The sequence below is a fragment of the Tursiops truncatus genome, chromosome 1 (assembly GCF_011762595.2).
Source record: "Tursiops truncatus isolate mTurTru1 chromosome 1, mTurTru1.mat.Y, whole genome shotgun sequence".
NCBI lineage: Eukaryota > Metazoa > Chordata > Mammalia > Artiodactyla > Delphinidae > Tursiops > Tursiops truncatus.
Window position 1 is genome coordinate 153,608,925 of NC_047034.1, and position 13,440 is coordinate 153,622,364.

At 52.4% G+C, this 13,440-nt stretch overlaps 1 protein-coding gene across 1 annotated transcript in view; it reads left to right on the forward strand.

The window, feature by feature from the left end:
• Nucleotides 1-4,086: 4,086 nt before the first annotated feature.
• EPHA10 (EPH receptor A10) overlaps nucleotides 4,087-13,440 on the forward strand; it is a 44,162-nt gene continuing 34,808 nt past the window's right edge. The window contains exons 1-3 of the mRNA XM_033837815.2: nucleotides 4,087-4,786; nucleotides 7,043-7,107; nucleotides 7,792-8,470. Of these exons, the coding sequence (XP_033693706.1) occupies nucleotides 4,681-4,786; nucleotides 7,043-7,107; nucleotides 7,792-8,470 (850 nt within the window). The 5' untranslated portion in view covers nucleotides 4,087-4,680. The remainder of the gene's footprint in view (nucleotides 4,787-7,042; nucleotides 7,108-7,791; nucleotides 8,471-13,440) is intronic.

The following is a 13,440-nucleotide window of genomic DNA, read 5'->3' on the forward strand; positions in this document are numbered from 1 at the left end:
ACCCCACCCCCAGCATATAGGCTCTCTCTTAATGCTGTTAAGGTGAGGTTTATGAGCTTGGACCAGGATGAATTCACAAAGGTAAGTGTCACCTCTGAGGCCACTTGGCAGCCGGCTAGCCAGCTTGCCCTGATGACACTCCTGTCTCTTCAAGCACATCTCCTTCAGGCTCCTGTGCTTTCTAGCCACATTCATGTCAGCCAGCTGTCTCTTTCTTTATCCTTCATTCTGTCTTTTCCTCTATGACTGTCTCTCTAATTCTATTGCTCTCTCTTCCTACCTCACCACCTAACCTTCTTTTATCCTTTCCTTTCTTCTTTCTGTTTTTCACCTTAATTAACCATGGACTTGAATAATAAAATATACCAGAAATATGCGCCAGGAACTGCGCTGGGCCATACATATAAATATATTTTGACCTCACAGTAACTTTGAAAATGTTTTTATCTCTATTTTACAGAGGGGAAAGTAGAGGCTCATAAAAGCTAAGCAGATGTGTTTGATAATTTGAAGTTTTACTGCTTAATTTTCAAAGTCAATAAATTTAAAGTGTTTTTTTTTTTTTTTTGCGGTACGCAGGCCTCTCACTGTTGTGGCCTCTCCTGTTGCGGAGCACAGGCTCCGGACACACAGGCTCCGGACGCACAGGCTCAGCAACCATGGCTCATGGACCCAGCTGCTCCGTGGCATGTGGGGTCTTCCCGGACCGGGGCACGAACCCCTGTCCCCTGCATCGGCAGGCAGACTCTCAACCACTGCGCCACCAGGGATGCCCCAATTTAAAGTTTTATATTTGCTTTATCTTAGGCAATAAAATTTGAACATTATTTTTGCCTGTGAGTCTATTGTCCTAGAAAAGAATCACCTTAGCTCTGTTTATTTCTTTCTTAGACTGGAGAGTGGGAGATGGGATGGAAGAGGAAAGAGACTAACTGGAGATGTTTCTTTGAGCAGCAGGGCTCCCCACTGCTTTTGGCACCCTTCCTCTCCTCTTTCTTGAGAGCAGGGCTTGGCCTTGATTTCTCTGGAGCAATCTTAGTCTTCTTCATGAAGGAGATGACCTTCTCTGTTCAGCCAGGATGAATGTACTTCCGGTATCTGTGCAAAAGGAATAGATCAAATTTTCAGCCACCAGCTATGTAACTTTCAATAACTTGGAGATGGAGGTTGCAGTGAAGTTGGATCTGCTCCCTGGAAGACCACTTCTCTATATTTGGATGTTGAACTAAACTTCTCAGCTCCAGCAGGTGTTTCCTCAGCAGGCTGGAGGTAGTGAGGTAAAAGTAGAGAGAAGCACCCCTGCCATCATTACCTCATATGGGGTTTGAGAGGAGTAGAAGAGAAAACTGGAATTTTGGGGTTTTTTTTAATGCTCAGAATTGAATTCAGTTTATTTTCGTTCATTATCAGCTTTAGAACTATTTCAAGAAGTTGTATATTATCCAAAAACATCACTTCAACATTATATCCTAGTAAAGCACACCACTACTCTCTGTGATTAACCAAAATTACCCATGACAACTTACATGGCCTAATTTTAGAGGATTCCCCAATCTCTTCTCTTCCACCTTAGTCTCATTCTGGTCAGGTACTTGTAATATAGTTTTATTATCACATTTCAATTGTGAAACAATGAAATTTCCAAACAAATATCCCACAGAACTACCATTTTTCTGATTAAAATGTTACACTACTGTGGTTGCTTCTCACATACAATATTTACCCCATATTCAAGTTTCTGATAAATCAACTGTAAGTTGAAATTCTGTTTCTGAGGCATTTCCCGGTATACTACACAGTGCATTTGAAAAGATATTATATTTAGTCTATAATAATTATCTTTTAAGCGTCTCTATATAATTAACAACCATTCAAAAAGAAAGTGCAAATGAAGGAGAACAAAAACTGGGTTCCAGGCACCTACACTCTTATTCCAGGGAATAAGGCTGATTGTCTCCTGGAGACTCGAATATTTGGATCTTGGTTATAGGCTGGAGGGGCAGGCAGAGAATCAGCGCAGCAGCAGAGAAGTCCCAGGTCCGGTTGAAAATGGAGGCTCCAGACCCTGCTAGGTTCAGCACCACGGACAGAAACAAGACTGCCGCTGGCCCTCGGGCTCATAATTAAGCACCAAGGTCAGAACCCCCTGCAGCACCCCCCCCACCACCACCACCCCCAGCCCCGCGCTTGCTATTCCAGGGAGGAATCTAACCTGGTCCCTGGTTGACTGGCCCCTAGCACGTAAAGTTCGCAGTAAACCACAGTTTAGTTTCCATCTAAATCCCTCCAGAATTTCTACACTGAGGTGTCTATTCCGCAGCCTCCTGGTGAGAGTAGAGTTGCCTTGGAGCAACTCTTATTAAGATCCGGCTGATTTGCATATATCCGCATACACTGGGGCTTCTCCGTTCTGCTTTTATTATAAATGAATTGTTCAAACGAAGAAAGAGAAGATTTATTTCACTCCTTCTTTTCCTCTTCTTTCCCTTATTCCTAGGGTCTCAATCTGGTGATTTCCCCGAGGTACCTGCAGGTAGGTGTGTGTTGTAAGAGAGGGTGGCAACCAGACCATCCTATGTGGTTTTCCCCAGATAATTTCCTTCATCTGTTTGCCTTCTGAATGATCCTTGTGAGAATCATAGGGAGTCTGCATTTTGTTTTAGCAAATGGTCAGAACCTCTGGGCTGAAGTCCCTGGAGCTCAGGGACTGAAGAAACCATGGCTGGAGCTTTAGAGACTCCAAAGAGGAAGGGACCCCGTTTTGAAGAGAGGGATGAGGGGTGGTTGAGTGAGGACTCCTTTTGAAATGAAAGGAGTCCTGGGTCTCCAAGCAGCTTCTAAAAATACCTTCTCCCAGCGCTGGGGGAAGGGGGAGGGGAAAATCGAGCGTGCGGAGAATAAAGATGGGAAGGAGGTGGGAGTGTAAGAGCCCTTCTTCAGGTAGATCTGATTTCAGAGCCTCCGCCTGCATTCAAGGGCCAGCAGGATGCCACATCTCCTTCTGCTTCCTCAGCGAGCTTCAGTCTTCTGCTGTGTCCGAGCCTCAGTCCCTCCTGATGACCTTTCTTTCTATGGGCAAAGGAGCTCAATTCCTCCCAGTCACTATTCCTATTGCTGCTGTCCAGCGACTATGTCTGTGAGCGAGCAAGTGTGCTTGTACACATACCACACACACACACACACACACACAGAAGTGACATATGAAAGTGCCTTGTAAATGACCAGTGCTCCATGATGCCAGAAATTTTCATTCGATTTGGTGCTCAGAGAGGTATGGATTGTGGTAGAGACAGTGTGATTCACCCAGGTGTCCTCAGCACAGAGCATGGCACCCAGTAACTGTTGGCTGAAGAGGGGTGGAATATATATATACAAGATGCACAGACATCCAGGCCATGCAGGACTCACATTCATTCTCAAGGTTTCTCCGGCTACTATAGCCTCTAGAGGAGAGGGGTTGCGTCCCCCAAGAAAAGAGCTCTGAAAAGCCACAGGGTGGGTGGAGCTTTCTCCGCTCAAGTTCAGTCCAGATGGTGGCGCTCGACAGCCGCCTCCCTCATCCTGGAGGGCCCCAGCCCTTCCCAGCATCAATGCCTTAAACCCTCAGCTAGCACGTAAATGACCTTCACTAGATAGAGGTCGTGCTCCACGTTTCCTTTCGCTTCTTCAGCGCTGGGTGAACTCTGCGAGGATTGCTCCTCCTCTCGCTGATGCCTGGGAGTCCGGCCGCTGCGCTCCTCACCAGTCCCCTGGGGCGGGCGGAGGGGGATTATGGGGGGGGGGGGACTCCAGGCTGGGGAAAGGGGTGGTTGTGGAGAGCGCTGCCTGTGTCCTGGCAGCAGGAGCAGGAACCTGAGGAACCGGTAGTTCATGCAAAATCTATCACCGCCCGTCCTGGCGTCCACATGGTTTCCCAGCCTCGGAAGAGCTGCTGGTAGGGTGGGACTCTGTCTGCCACTTTACTCTCCTTTCTCGAGTAGCTCTCGAGGTCGGGCTTGGCCTCTTCCTCCAGCCGCTGTGTGTGTGTGTGTGTGTGTGTGTGTGTGTGTGTGTGTGTGTGTGTGTGTGTGTGTGTGTGTGTGAAGAGGGCGGGGAGAAAGGGGGCGGGGTGGAGATACGAGAAGCCGCAGACACTGGAAGAAACCGAGGGCTGGGAGATAGAGGAGCTTCCCAGAGCTTGGGGTCAGGATACCAGGCTTCAAAACCTCCTGCAAGTCCTAGGTACAAGGGGTCTTCCAGGTTAGCTCTGAGGCTGCAAGTGTCGTTGCCTCCCAGAGGTTCGCTCCTCCTTAAGCCACGCCCACATCGCCTACTTCTCAGGAATGAGAGGCTAAGGTTCAGCGCTCTGGGCCACCAACGTCGGCTCATCCCCCTCCCCATGAGCCCAAATGGCTCTCAGCGCTGCCCCACCCCCACGGTTTGGAGACTGGCGGGACCCCTTCCTTCCCCCGCCTCCAATTCTCTGATCCGCCCCTGGCCTCTGAAACTCCACCCCTCCACCTTCTGCTGGCGGGGATTGGTGGACTTCCCGCGGCGGTGCATAATGCTTGGTCCCCATGGATGATGGTCACCGGCGAGATCCCGCCCCCCGCCGGCGCTGGGGTCTGGGGGCACTGCTCAGCGGTGCTGGGGCTGGCGCGGCTCGAGCCGCCGCCGCACTGACAGCTCGGTTTGCGGACCATGGAGACCGGCGTCGGCCCACATCCGCTGCGCCTGTTCATCTGCCTGACGCCGCTCTGTCTCGCCTTGCTTTTGGGACCAGGGAGGCCCGGGACCGCCGAGGAAGGTGAGGAGTCTGGCGGCTGTTCTTGGAGCCTGGGATGCCAAAATACAGGAGGCTGGAGAGCTGGGGTGCTGGGAGAAGGAGTCGTATGGAGAGACTGGAGTCGGTATTGGGGTTCGAAGCAAGCGGGCAGCGGGAAGCAAAGAACTGGAGACACGGAGGGAAGGTGGCTAAACAACGGAGAAGAGAGGAGCATTGAGGAGCTTGGGGACTGGAGACCTGGGAGGCTGGGGAAGAAAGAGACCAGGAACCGTGGGAGCCAGAGGCGGCGGTTCAGGGGCCGGTGAGACGGACAGGCTGAGCAATTGGATGTGGGAGGTGTGGGGGCAGGGAGATGCGGAGGTGAGATCAGAGTACGGGGAGACGGGATGGAGCCCGAACGGCGGGGGGCTAGGGGACCACTGCGTGGCGAACAGGAGGTAGAGCGCTGGTGCCGCGGCGGGGGCGCGGGGTCTGGAGGCGAGGGTGGCGGGGCGCGGTGGGGGCCGGGGTGTGTCTGGGTCCGGGAGCTGCCCGACGTGCTGACCAGGAAGCTGTCCGCAGTGCTGATTTTGAAGCGTAGACTAACCAGCGCTCTCCGAGTTGCCGGGTTTGGGGCTGCCCACTGGACCAGAGCCCGCATCTTGCCTAGATTTGGGGGAACTGTACCCTCAGTTGAATCCAGAGGCGTAATATCCAGGTGCAGAATACGGAGGAGCTGGAATCTGAGGCGTTGGCCTCGGGGTTGGTCGGGGCGCTGGATCTCTGATGCTTTCCAATATGCAATTCTGATGTGCTGTAAGTTATACCGAAATCGGGAAGCTGTCAGCGGTCCTGCCCATTGTCGCTGACGCGTCTGGGACCAACACTCTTAAAGGTCTCACCTTGGAGCCCCACCCCCTTGCTTAAGCTCCAGATGAGGAATCTTCCAAGATTTGGGGATGACCTGGGCTCCTGTCTCTGAGTTGCTGCTGTGCTGTCCAAACCAGTGCTTCTTGGGACCGATGCTGAGAGCGGAATCCAGACTGCTGGTCAGATGCCTCCTGGGGGAAGAAAGTGACTTCAAGCCTCTCTGGTATAGAAGGGGCCATGGCTTTATATATTAAAGGAACCCTGACAGTCTTCCAAAAGGCAGTAGAGGTGACAGCCCCTGGGAAAGGGGCTGGCTGAGGAGATGAGAGGTTTTTATCTCTGTTGCTGCTGGCAGGGTCTCTCTACTTTGTTTTCCCCAGAGACCTTGGGAGTCAAACTAAAAAGGTTCAAGTCTTTTCCATCCCTGGTGACCCCAGACCTCAGAAGAACACCTAAGTATGAGTGAATTCAGGGATATATACAGGAATCCTTTGATATGCTCACTTTCTCCCTCTTCTCGACACTCAGTTATAATTTAGGGAACCTGGGAAGGCGGGGGGGATCACTGATCCCCCATTTAAAAGCCAGTCTTATGGTACTTGTCATGGATTCTGTGCCAAGCTGAATAATGACTCCCCAAATATTTCCATATCCTAATCCCCAGAATCTGTGTATATTATCATAAATGGCAATAGACTTTGCAGATGTGGTTAAGGATCTTGAGTTGGAGAGATTACCCTGGATTATATGGGTGGCCCAGTTGTCATCACAATGGTCTTTATAAGAGGGACACAGGGTCAGTCAGAATCAGAGGAGAAGGCAATGTGATGACAGAAGCAGAGATTGGAATGGTGTGTTTTGAAGATGGAGGAAGGGGCCACAAGCCAAGGAATCCAGGTGTGGCCACTAGAAGCTGAAGAAGGTAAGGAAATGGATTCTCCCCGTTGAGCCTCCAGTGTTGCCGACACCCTCACTTTAGACCAGTGAGACCGAGTTTCAACTTCTGACACCCAGAAATGTAAGAGAATAAAATTTTGTTGTTTTAAGCCACTGTTTGTGGTAATTTGTCACAGCAGCCACAGGAAACTAATACAGGCTCCCTCCCAAATCATCATGGCTACCTTTATTTACACTAGAGCTACTCACACTTCCTCGTGGGGAGGTATGGAGTGGAAAAACCGTGTCTGTGTCCTTCACCACATTCTCTGTTTCCTCAGTTAGCTTTTTTTTTTTTTTTTTGGCCACGCTGCGAGGCTTAGTTGCCCCACCAGGAATTGAACCTGGACCCTCGGCAGTGAAAACACAGAGTCCTAACCACTGGACCGCCAGGGAATTCCCTCCGTTAGCAAATTTAAAGTGAACTCGCCAAAGAATCTCGTACTCCTGAACTTCTGGCTTTCTGACACTTCTATTCTCCCCTCTCTCTAGTCACCCTCCTGGATTCCAAAGCCTCCCAGGCTGATCTGGGCTGGACTGCACTGCCGAGTAATGGGGTAAGTGTAAACCTTTCCTTCCCTGTCCCAAGGAGCCTCTGGTGGTCCAGGATTCAGTCCCTTTATCTCCCCATGGTTACATCAGATCGAAATGGTCCTCAGAGCATGTGGTCTCCAGCAGCCCTGGCTTCAAGCCAGAGTGACCTATTAGAAAACGTTGAGTCTTCAGTCAGACAGAAAAAGCAAGAAGACAACTGACTGTGTCTAGGAACAGAAACGTGGCATCTGGATGGAGCCAGTGCTGGATGGTGCCTTGCACCCAATAGATCCAGCAAACAGTGCTGTTGATCGATAGATTGACAGAACAAGCAAGACTTGGAATCCTAAAAGAGGCTTGCGGTAGTGGTGGGGAGATGTGGCAGTGTGACAGCAGTTTGGTGTTGTGGAAAGGCACTGGTGGAGAGCCAGGAGACTCCTTTCCTAGCTCTGCTACTAACCCGACGTGTATATCCACTCAAGTCACCATTCTCTGGAGCCTCAGTTTCCCCGTCAGTTGGACTCAGTTGTCTCCAACGTTTCTCCCAGCTCTGCGTCTTATAATTTTAGGGTTGTGTATAGAGAAGGAGGGGAGAAGAGAATGCAAAATGATGGGGAAAGGGGGTTTCAGCCCGAGTCACCGCCAGGGCTCGACCTCTTGGGGGCGCCTTGGCTCTGAGCTGCCCACATCTTTGTTCTCCTCCCCAGTGGGAGGAGATCAGCGGCGTGGACGAGCACGACCGTCCCATTCGCACCTACCAGGTGTGCAACGTGCTGGAGCCCAACCAGGACAACTGGTTGCAGACTGGCTGGATCAGCCGCGGGCGCGGGCAGCGCATCTTCGTGGAGCTGCAGTTCACACTGCGCGACTGCAGCAGCATCCCTGGAGCCGCCGGCACTTGCAAGGAGACTTTCAACGTCTACTATCTGGAAACCGAGGCCGATCTGGGCCGTGGGCATCCCCGCCCAGGCGGCAGCCGGCCCCGCAAGATCGACACGATCGCGGCGGACGAGAGCTTCACGCAGGGCGACCTGGGCGAGCGCAAGATGAAGCTGAACACAGAGGTGCGAGAGATCGGTCCGCTGAGCCGGCGGGGTTTCCACCTAGCCTTCCAGGACGTGGGCGCATGCGTGGCGCTGGTCTCTGTGCGCGTCTACTACAAGCAGTGCCGCGCTACAGTGCGGGGTCTGGCGGCGTTCCCAGCCACCGCAGCCGAGAGCGCCTTCTCCACGCTGGTGGAGGTGACCGGAACGTGCGTGGCGCACTCAGAAGGGGAGCCCGGCAGCCCCCCGCGCATGCACTGCGGCGCCGATGGTGAGTGGCTTGTGCCCGTGGGCCGCTGCAGCTGCAGTGCGGGATTCCAGGAACGTGGTGACATCTGTGAAGGTATCCAGCGCACTGGGGGGTGTGGTGTGGGAGTGTAGCGCGCAGGTGGCAGTTGGGAGAGAGAGTGTCCTAGATGAAAGAGGCAGGGTGGGGAGTGCGGAAGCCACGGGATGTGGAGCCGGGAGTCCAGACATTTTGCGGTGCTTCCAGTGGGTCCAGCCAGAATCGGTGAGTGAAGTTAATGGGAGGTGAATTTGACTCCATATAAGGGGGCATCAGGACCTATATTTTAGGCACCATGATAAGCACCTCACACGGGCCTTCTCCTTTATTCACAGCAATAAAGTCATCATTATTCCTATTTTGCAGATGAGGAAACAGAGGCTCAGAGAGATTAACACCTCACTTGCAGTTAGGAAGTGGGGAACTGGGATTTGAATCCAGATTTGCCCAACTCTCAAGTTCTTTCTACTACACCATGCTGACTCCCCTGTGCATAAGGAAGAATGTTACAGTTGGCCAACTGTATTAGCTAGGGGCTAGTGGAGTTGGTTGCATTATACGGAGTGAGCTCCCTGTCACCGACAATATGCAAGTCAGAGGCTGGCAGGGGGATTCTTTTTTAATTTTCTTTAAATTAATTAATTAATTTATTTATTTATTTTTGGCTGCATTGGGTCTTTGTTGCTGCGCTCGGGCTTTCTTTAGTTGCAGTGAGCAGGCGCTACTCTTCGTTGCGGTGCACGGGCCTCTCACTGCGGTGGCCTCTCCCACTGCGGAGCATGGGCTCCAGGCTCGCGGGCTTCAGTAGTTGTGGCTCATGGGCTCCAGAGCGCAGGCCCAGCAGTCGTGGTGCACGGGCCTAGTTGCTCTGTGGCATGTGGCATCTTCCCAGACCAGGGCTCAAACTCGTGTCCTCTGCACTGGCAGGCAGACTCGTAACCACTGCACCACCAGGGAAGCCCAAGCAGGGGGATTCTTGAGTTGGAGAGAGAGACTGGGAGGTTGCACTGGATGACTACTAAGATCCCACCCAACTCTCTGAACTAGAATCACTGCACCCCCTGGGGCAGAGCCTCCATGTTGGGGGTTCTTTTGGACTCTCTGGTCTGTGGGGCACCAGGAACAGATCTCTCCTTCTCTCTGCTATCTGCATCTGGAGGACTGAACGGACTGGGGTAGAGAACATAGGACGTGGATGGACATATCAAATTGACGGTGTCCATGGTACGTTCAAGTGGAGGTAGCTAGAAAGTGGGTCTGGAGCTCAGCAACAGAGAGATAGATGCGACTTGAAGATACAGGTGTGGTTGGGACAGACCAGGGAGAATGTGTGGGGTATGAAGCAAGAGGGCCAATGATGAACTCTCACAGAACAGCACTATAGGAGGGGAAGTGGAAGAAATGGAGGCCGTAAAAAAGACTGCAAGGCAGTGATCAGAGGCTGGGGGAGAGTGTGATTTCATGGCAGCCAAGGGCGATGGAGGTACCCAGGAACGAATGGCCTGCAGTGTTGGCGAGCAGTCAGATAAGGCGAGGATTGGCCAGTGTCTGCCTGGTGGCCCTGGTAAGAGCAGTGTCAGCTGAGTGATGGAGAGAGCAACCAGCTGCAGTGGACTGAAGGACGAAGGCAGCTGAGGAGCTAGAGTCGGGGACCGTAAACACTCTCTGGAGGCTGGGTTTGAAAGGGCAGGAGAGGGCCTGGTTTCTTGAGGAGGACATTCGGTGGAGAGAGAATTTTTACTGTAGATGTGAGCCTTCTTTACACATGAGGGAGGAGCCAGTGGGGTACCAAGTAGGGGGTGGTGGGAGCAGTAGGCCTCGGGGGAAGAAGTATTTTATTACTGATGTGGATCAGAATTGCTGACACATGCTGCTAACAAAAAGCAGACCACGTTTTAGTCAGTTTCATTGTTTTTAAATACTCCACAGACAGTGCCCTACTGCCCACACCCTAAACGGACCGCTTTTATGGCTCCGCTCCCTGTACGGTGACCGGGAAGAGCTAGTAGAGAAGGGAATGACCAGCTGATGGCCTCTCTTCCCGCTGTGAGGTAGGAGAAGGGCATCTGTACCAGTGTACAGTAGAATCCTGGTCTGCCTTATTCACTGCTGTAGCTTCAGAGCCTAGAACAGCACCTGGCTCATATTCGATGCTAAAACATTGTTGAATCACTGGATCAGGTGTTGGAGGAGGGGGTTTGGATACACACTCTGGGCAATGAGAGGGACACACACACACACACACACACACACACACACCCGGGAACCCAATCCCACTTCTGACTTTGGCTGAGACCAGACAAAGGCCATTTGTAATGGCATCAACTCTGCCTTGGGGAGTATGGAGGTGGGGAGGATGCCAGGGAAAGCTTCACAAGGGAGGTGTTATTTTGAACTAGGATTTGGAGGAACATAGCAGTTCACCAGAAGAGAAGGGGTGTAAGATTACAGTACAAGATCCAGAGGTGTGAAAGGAAAAGTTCAGTACGGATGGGTGGGGTGGCTGGCATTGGGGAGCTGTGGGAGGGTTTCAAGAAAGGAAGGAAACGGGCTTCCCTGGTGGCGCAGTGGTTGAGAGTCCGCCTGCCGATGCAGGGGACACGGGTTCGTGCCTCGGTCCGGGAAGATCGGGGAGCGGCTGGACCCGTGAGCCATGGCCGCTGAGCCTGCGCGTCCGGAGTCTGTGCTCTGTAACGGGAGAGGCCACAACAGTGAGAGGCCTGCATACCGCAAAAAAAAAAAAAAAGGGAAGGAAGACCCTGCAAGTGCCTTCTGCAGCTATTATAGAGCCCTCTCTAAAGGCAGATGGATGTGGAGGCTTCTCTTTTTTTTTTTTTTTTTTTTGCGGTACGCGGGCCTCTCACGGTTGTGGCCTCTCCCGTTGCGGAGCACAGGCTCCGGATGCGCAGGCTCAGCGGCCATGGCTCACGGGCCCAGCCGCTCCGCGGCATGTGGGATCTTCCCGGGGCACGAACCCGTGTCCCCTGCATCGGCAGGCGGACTCTCAACCACTGCGCCACCAGGGAAGCCCGGAGGCTTCTCTTTTTAGGGACCGTGACTCTTGTTCCTTCTCTCTCAGCCACCAGAGGAATTACTGAAAGACTTGGGGTTTCCCTTGGGGGAAAAATCAGTGTATGACTCATGTCTTCAGATCTCTGTAGGACTGCCCTGGAGCAGAGGGACCCAAGCAGACATGCTAAGCTCTACAGGGCACATCAATCCTCTGCAATGAGGTGGCATGAGGCGGGTTACAGGCAGGGAGGCTGCTTTGGACTCAACATAAAGGAAGCACTTTCTAACTGCCAGCATTGTTCAGCAGAGGCGGCCTCAGAGGGAGGTTGGCTCCCCATTACCAAGTATCTGAGCAAAGACTGTGGCTACTGCTAGGAAAGCTGCTGGAGGGTGGGCCAGTGGGAGCTGAACTAGATGACCCCTGAAATTCTGACTCCGAAGAAGGCAGGGGCCGGGAGTCAGGAGTCACTTCCTGAGTCTGCCCCTCAATACAACCTCTTTTAAGCAGAGCCTCTCCAAGTAGAAATAAGCAATGCTGTCTCTGATGGGACCACCCACCTCTAGGACCCCAGACACCCACATACACACGGAGAAAAGGAGCCTCCCACATTCTTTCCCTCCTGCGGTGAGGACCCCACCCCCCACCCCGCTCCTGCTCCCGCAAACAGATCCCTCTCTTATTTCACAATGGAGGTGGGCAGGCCATGCTTATTGTTCTCATTTGACTGATGGTTTCTCAAGGCCAGAGAGGCACAGGAAGTGGCCGAGCTAACACCGGAACCCAGGTCTCCTGAGTCCCAGTCCGGGTGGCTGTTGCCCACTGGACCACGATGTTAGCTAGCTCTGTGCTTCATGCTGAAGGCAGACTTCCAAAGCCTCCTGGGCTTTGGAGACCCTGCCCAAAGCTGCCCAAAGCCCAGGACTCTAGGCAACACGGACGCCCCTCCCCCCCAAACCTAAGCCTTCCAGATAATGGGAACCCTCAGCCCTCTGCCCTCTCCTCCCAGACAGGGAAAGTTCTGAAAGTTCTTCCCAAGTGCTATAGTCTGCGTCCCTTCTTCTGTACTATGTCTTCTTGGGGCTGGAGAGCAGCCAGCCTTCCACAAGCAGCTAAAGCAGAGGAGAGGGATAGAGAAGTCCTGGCGGGGGCAGGGAACCAGGTGAGGACCACCCAAGCTCTGAGAGGAGGGCCAAGAGCCATTGCTTCCCTCCCTGGCCCAGCTGGTGAGGAATTTTTTAAAGTGGGTGCTTAGCTGTTTCCACTTCAGGCCTGAGTTGGAGGAAGAGTGATTACTACCATTATTGTATAACTGTTGTCTGTACTGGGCTAAGCAGTTTGCATGTTTTATCTCAATCTTCCAAGCACCTTTTTGAGGTAGGTATTCTATACAAGGCTCAGAGAGGTCACCAACTTGCCCAAGGCCACACAGCAAATAAGTGGTGCGACTCAGCTGCAAATCCAGGTTGTTTAGATATAAAAGCCTTTGCTCTTAACCATTGACTTCTGGGGGAGGTGAGAGAAGCAAAGTAACTGAGGAGGTGCCAAGGCTAGAACCAGGGAACTTTCACTGTCCCTCTCCTCTCTCCACCTGGCTGGCTCCACTTTCAAATGGGAACCAAGTGCGTCAGTAGAGAATTTATGATGCATTAGCCCCCAAATAGTGGAGGTGGGAGGAAGCTCTGACAAGTGTGTGTGTTTGTGTGCGTCAGAGTTTTTGTCTCTGTAACTGGGAGTGTGTGGGTGTCTGTCCTTGGGTAACTGTGGGACACCCCTTCGAGGCCTCTCTCTTCTGTCCTCACATCAAAACCGGAAAGTTTGGTTCCTCTTCTCCCAGTGGGCGTTAGGGCAGTGTGGTGTGGTCTCTCAAACCAGTCGGCTTTGGCTGGAATCCGTCCATTCACTGGCTGTGGGACATGGGGCAAGTTACTTAGCCTCTCTGAGCCTTAGCTCCCTCATTTAAAAAATGAGGATAAAGCAACATACCTCACAGGTTGTTATGAGCATTTAATGAATT